The following is a 6442-nucleotide window of genomic DNA, read 5'->3' on the forward strand; positions in this document are numbered from 1 at the left end:
CTATATATGGCTCGTTGCACTTATGCACTTATTCACAAACTTTATTTTTATTGAAGTATGTTGGAACATTCTCCATTTTCTGTCCAATTATTAATTTCGTATTAGTATTAATTTGATAAAATGAATGAAATTGGAAGGTTAGACTGGGCTGCGAGAATGCTAGGGCGTTGAATATGCCGTGGGAATGACATGATGACATGGCAGAAGGAGTTTTAGGCTGGAGTGTTGCCAGTGGCGGGCCGATGCTCTAATAAGTTTAAATCGATGAATTAAGAATGAGTGCCAAGTCGACGTAATATGTGCGGGACCCATGCCGATGCTCTAATAAGTTTAAATCGATGAATTAAGAATGAGTGCCAAGTCGACGTAATATGTGCGGGACCCATGCATTCTCCCTTATCCATGAATGATTCCACTTGTTAATATCGCGTCCACTGCGTATTCACGCACGTGTTCCCTCTTTTCCCAGCACCAAGTATCTGCAACTACACTCTCACGGTTCACACTTCACACTTCACACATACATTCATGCATGCATCTCTCTATAATTCTATATAATACTCAGACTGCGACTAACTGCCGCAATCGCAAATCATCTAGCACACAAATTAAATAGCAAATCCATCATTAATTAATTAATCACAACTCACAAGAATGCAAGAGACGCGTCCAGATGAGGAGGAGGTGATCATCCTTGCCGCCAGCCACCCCAAGCGACGCGCCGGCAGGAAGAAATTCAAGGAGACGCGCCACCCGGTGTACCGCGGCGTTCGCCTCAGGAACTCCAACAAGTGGGTATGCGAGCTGCGGGAGCCTCGCCACCAGAAGCGGGTCTGGCTCGGGACTTACCCCACGCCGGAGATGGCCGCCAGAGCCCATGACCTAGCCGCATTAGCCCTCAGGGGCTCCGCCGCCTGCCTCAACTTCGCCGATTCCCTCTGGCGCCTCCATGTCCCCCTGTCCAAGGACGCCAAGGACCTCCGGAAGGCAGCCGCCGCCGCCGCTGAGGCGTTCCGGCCGCAGGAGGATTTTGTGGAGAAGGACGAGACGGAGTTCTTGGGGATATTCGAGCTGTCAGGCGTGGCGGGGCTGGCGGAGGCGGTTCTAATGTCGCCGCCGCCGTTGTTGGGGTGGCGATTCAGCTGGGATGAGGTGGAGATAGATGCTCAGGTGGACTTGGAGTTATGGAGTTATTAAATTAGTAATTACGAGTATATGGGTTTTAGTTTTGAGTTAATAATCCATTTGTTTATATTTAGTGTGGTAACTAATTATAAATGGCCATTTCTGTGTTTTTTTTGTTAGAATATGTTAGAATATACGAGCAAATCAAATTAAGAGGATATCATGAGATTTATTTCCATATAGAGTGTGTATATTTTTAGGTGTATATTATGTATTTCTTGCTCCCTACTTCATCCCCCTCTATAAAGGGTGATCATTGTAAACGTTATAATTCATTCAATACAATTGATACATTCTCCCATATACAATTAAACATGGTATCACGAGCCATACGATCCTAACCCTAAACACAAGCCGTTTTTTTTCAAAGCACAAGAACTCAGAATCTTGTTCATCACACGACTCATATCAGCCCCGAACCTGCACCAATTAGCAAAATCAAGTGAAAGCAACCGATGGCCACAAAAACAGTCGAATCAGTTTCAATAGGAATCAAACTAGATGGGAATAACTTTCCTTTCTGGTCTCGTCTAATGCGAATAGCAGTTGGAGGTCGTGAATTGCTCGACCATCTTGAAGGCGATACAGATCCACCCAAGAAAGACGACCCGAAATTCAAATCATGGCAGGCGGAAGATTACGTCGTTTTTTCTTGGTAGATCCAAAACATGGAGCAACGCTTGGTGTTATAGTTTGCTCAACACCAAACTGAGGCCGCAATATGGCGGAGCCTCGCTACCACGTTTGGCGCTCGCAAGGATCCCGTCCAGATATATGATCTGGAGGATCGAACCAACAAGCTGGTTCTAAGAACTGATAAACTCGAAGCCTACTGGGCAGAGCTACAGAACTTATGGGTCGGGATGGATAACCGGAAGCCCTGCCCATACACATGTTGCGACAAAGGTGTCAAGATCTATCAGACGGAGACAAAAATCAAGAGACTCCATCAATTCCTCTCCGGCGTGAACAGCAAATACGATGGACTCTGGAGGGAGTTGTTTAAGGAAGATCCTGCACCCGACGCCAAGACCGCGCACGGGATTTTGAAGCAAGAGGAAGAACGCAGCGGGATCTGGAGGCAGCCCCTACCTCCAGATTCCGGCATCGGTGCCGGATTCGGAATCCGTCCTTCTTACCCTCCTCATCCGCATCAACAGAATCTACAGCCACCGCGTGGCCAGCAACCGCAACCGCCACGCCGAGGCCAACCTCCGACCGGATCTGCCTCAAATCGGAATAGAGAAAAGGAAGATAAATCCAAAATTTATTGCACCCATTGTCAGATGCCTCAACATACTAAAGAAACATGTTTCCAGTTAATAGGATACCCAGAATGGTGGGAGGACGGGCATAAGCAGCCAAATCAGAATCAGACGGCGAAAGGGAGGTCCGCCGTCAGTTTTCCTACCAACGAACAAGACATTCAGTCCGGAGGCGATTCAAATGGGACTTCTTACGGAACACCTGGAGGTGGTCCGACGGAGACGGCAACCGGCGGGTGGTGGGCGACGAACCCAGTGGTCAACGGCAGGGAGGCGCAGCCGACGGGAGCAAAAGCTAATCTCGCGGCGCAGACAAGCTTTGGAGGTAACGGGTTTAGGTTTTTCAATCTAAACCCACAATCCACCTTATATTTAGATAAAGAACCCCATTACATGCATGATTTAGGAATTGCACCCCAGAATTGTGATACATTGCGAATCGACCCCAGAATTATGTGTAGTAATCATTTTGCAATCCTTGATAATGGTTCTGAAAATTTCAAGGTGTGTCATGTTAAAAAATCAGTTACAGAAGATTATAGGGGATGGATATTTGATTGTGGAGCGACAGACACTATGACATATTATAAGTCTGATTTTGATGAATTGTTTCAAGCTAAACGTACTTATGTGGAAACCGCTGGTGGTGATTTGGCTCCTGTGGAAGGGGCGGGAACTGTGAAAATTTCTCCTACTTTGACAATATCAAATTGTCTCTATGTTTCATCTCTGTTACAAAAATTAATGTCTATTAGTCATGTAACTAGGGAACTCAATTGCACTCTGTTGATGCATCCAAAATTTTGTTTACTACAGGATATCCGGACGGGGAAGATCATTGGGCGTGACACTGAGCGTCGAGGGTTGTACTATGTAGATGAGATAGCTGAAACTGGCAGGGCAATGCTGGCTTACGGATATTCGGAACGGGACTTATGGTTATGGCATAGGCGGTTAGGACACCCGTCTTCTAGTTATTTGAATATTTTATTTCCGCACCTTTTTAAGAATTCAGTTTTTTAGTGTGAGATTTGTATTTTGGCCAAGAACAAACGACAGAATTTTAAACCCAGTAATACTAGAGTCGATTCTGTTTTCTCGCTTGTTCATTCCGATGTGTGGGGTCCGGCTCCAGTACTTGGGGGAGGAGGATTTCGGTATTTTGTTACTTTTATTGATGATTGCACCCGCATGACTTGGGTGTATTTTCTAAAAAATAAATCTGACGTCTTTGAAAAGTTTACATTTTTTATAAATTGATCCTTACGCAGTTCAATACAAAAATCAAAACCCTTAGGTTTGATAATGGGGGGAATTTGTTAACACAAAAATGAGAGACTTTTGTGCCCAAACTGGTTTAGTACACCAAACTTCTTGTGCTTACACACCTGAGCAAAATGGGGTAGCTGAACGTAAGAACCGTATTATTCTTGAAATGACTAGGGCCATCCTTTTTTACTCAAAAGTCCCAAAGTCCTTCTGGCCAGAAGCCGTTGCCACATCTGCCTACCTTATTAACCGTTTGCCGACAAAAATACTTGACAAAAGAAACCCTCTCCAAGTCCTGTCCACACTAACCAATATTCCTCTCGCATTATCTCTAGATCTCCGTATATTTGGTTGCTCTGTCTATGTCCATATCCCAAAACATGAGCATACAAAACTTTCTCCCTGTGTCGTCAAATGTGTCTTTGTTGGGTATGGGTCTAATGAAAAGGGCTATAGATGCTACAATCCCAAAACTAGACAGATCACCACAACCATGAATTGCACCTTCCTAGAAACATAATTCTTCTACAATACCCAACTTACCAGCCAGGGGGAGAGTGAAATAGACTTCAATGCTAGTGACATGTTAAGTTGGGCACCTACGACCATCAATCATAATCCTACTGGAGATCGACCCGAGTCAGATACATCTGTCGCCGAGCAAGTTTTGCCTACTGTACAACCTGAGGAGCCCATTGCTCACCCAACGTCGCCTCCCGCTTTGGTATCCAAGGTAAATAATGTCGTTGAGAATTCCCTTACTACTGACAATATGCATGATGAGATTATTGACGGGGATACCGGACAATACATCCTACCTACAAGGAGCACGAGAGGAATTCCGCCAAAACGGTATTCTCCAGAGAAGATAGACAGACGGTCACGATACGCGATAGGAAATGTGGCCAAGGCAAACATGACAAAGATGGCGAGGGCGTTTGAAGCTGCTTTATATGAAGAAGAGGAAATTCCACAGACATGGATGGAGGCTATCAAAGTCAAACATTGGAGAGAAGCAATGTTGTTGGAGTTAAAAGCATTGGCAAGGAATCACACTTGGGTGAAGTGTCTTCTTCCTGAAGGGAAGAAACCTGTAGGTTGCAGATGGGTATATACGATAAAGAGAAGACCAGATGGATCCATTAAAAGATACAAAGCCCGCTTAGTAGCAAAAGGATACACTCAGACATACGGTGTAGACTACTCAGAGACATTCTCCCCTGTGGCTAAGATGAACACTGTACGAGTACTACTATCTATTGCAGCCAATAAGGACTGGCCATTGCATCAGTTCGATGTAACAAATGCCTTCCTACACGGTGAGCTGAAGAAGGAAGTCTATATGGTGGTTCCTCCTGGTTTTGAAGATGAGTTTGCAGCTGGAGAAGTCTGCTTATTAAAAAGGACTTTGTATGGGTTGAAACAATCTCCAAGAGCTTGGTTTGGGAGGTTTACAGAGGTGATGAAAAAATATGATTACCAACAGAGTCATGCTGATCATACGCTGTTCTTGAAGAAGAAAGGAGACAAGATCACGTGTTTAATAATCTATGTTGACGACATGATCATCACAAGAGACGGCACAGAAGAGATAGAGCAGTTGAAAAATAATCTTGCCAAGGAATTTGAGATGAAAGATTTAGGGGAACTCAAATAATTCCTAGGCGTTGAAGTCTTAAGATCAAGGGAAAGAATCTTCATTAGTCAAAAGAAGTACATTCTTGATCTATTAGCAGAAACAGGGATGATGGAGTGCAAACCGGCAGAGACACCAATTGTTGTGAATCATGGACTTCAGATTGTAGAAGGAGCAAAACTAGCCGATAAAGAAAGGTATCATAGACTAGTAGGTAAGTTGATTTACCTATCTCACACCAGACCCGACATAGCTTATGCAGTTAGTGTGGTTAGTCAGTTTATGCATCGCCCGCAAAATGATCACCTTGAAGCGGCATTAAGAATAGTCAGATATTTGAAGAGGACTTTTGATCATGGAATAATGTTCAAGAAAAATGGTCACTTTGAAGTTCATGGATACACAGACGCTGACTGGGCTGGGAACCCGATGGATAGAAGATCAACCTCAGGGTACTTTACCTTTGTAGGGGAAACCTTGTCACGTGGAAAAGTAAGAAACAAAAGGTTGTGGCATTATCAAGTGCTGAAGCTGAGTTCATGGGCATTAGGAACGGTTTAACGGAAGTATTGTGGCTTAGAGGGTTGATGAGTGAATTAGGACTTGTGTCACAAAACACTTGTCAATTATTCTGTGATAACAAGGCAGCAATCAGTATTGCAGAAAATCCAGTCCAACATGATCGAACAAAGTACGTTGAAGTGGACAGACATTTCATCAAGGAAAATATTGAATCTGGTATTGTTAAATTTCTTTTTGTTCGCTCTGAAGATCAGTTAGCTGATATTCTGACTAAAGCAGTGGGAGCAAAGGATTTCTATGAAGTGCTTGGCAAGTATCGAAAATCCCGTGACTTAACTTGAGGGGGAGTGTTAGAATATGTTTGAATATACGAGCAAATCAAATTAAGAGGATATCATGAGATTTATTTCCATATAAAGTGTGTATATTTTTAGGTGGATATTATGTATTTCTTGCTCCCTACTTCATCCCCCTCTATAAAGGGTGATCATTGTAAACGTTATAATTCATTCAATACAATTGATACATTCTCCCCAATACAATTAAACATTTTTTATAAATGAAA

The 6442-nt window shown here is 43.6% G+C and overlaps 1 protein-coding gene across 1 annotated transcript; it reads left to right on the top strand.

Moving 5' to 3' along the window:
- The first annotated feature begins 602 nt into the window (after window positions 1-602).
- Window positions 603-1413, top strand: LOC121811675 (dehydration-responsive element-binding protein 1E-like). The gene has a single exon (XM_042212575.1). The coding sequence runs from the start codon at window positions 655-657 to the stop codon at window positions 1195-1197; it is 543 nt and encodes a 180-aa protein (XP_042068509.1). The 5' UTR covers window positions 603-654; the 3' UTR covers window positions 1198-1413.
- Window positions 1414-6442: the final 5029 nt, after the last annotated feature.

The sequence above is a fragment of the Salvia splendens genome, chromosome 7 (genome assembly GCF_004379255.2).
Source record: "Salvia splendens isolate huo1 chromosome 7, SspV2, whole genome shotgun sequence".
NCBI lineage: Eukaryota > Viridiplantae > Streptophyta > Magnoliopsida > Lamiales > Lamiaceae > Salvia > Salvia splendens.

Excerpts from the sequence above, each read along its gene's own strand:
- LOC121811675 (XM_042212575.1), top strand. The coding sequence starts at position 655 with ATGCAAGAGACGCGTCCAGATGAGGAGGAGGTGATCATCCTTGCCGCC.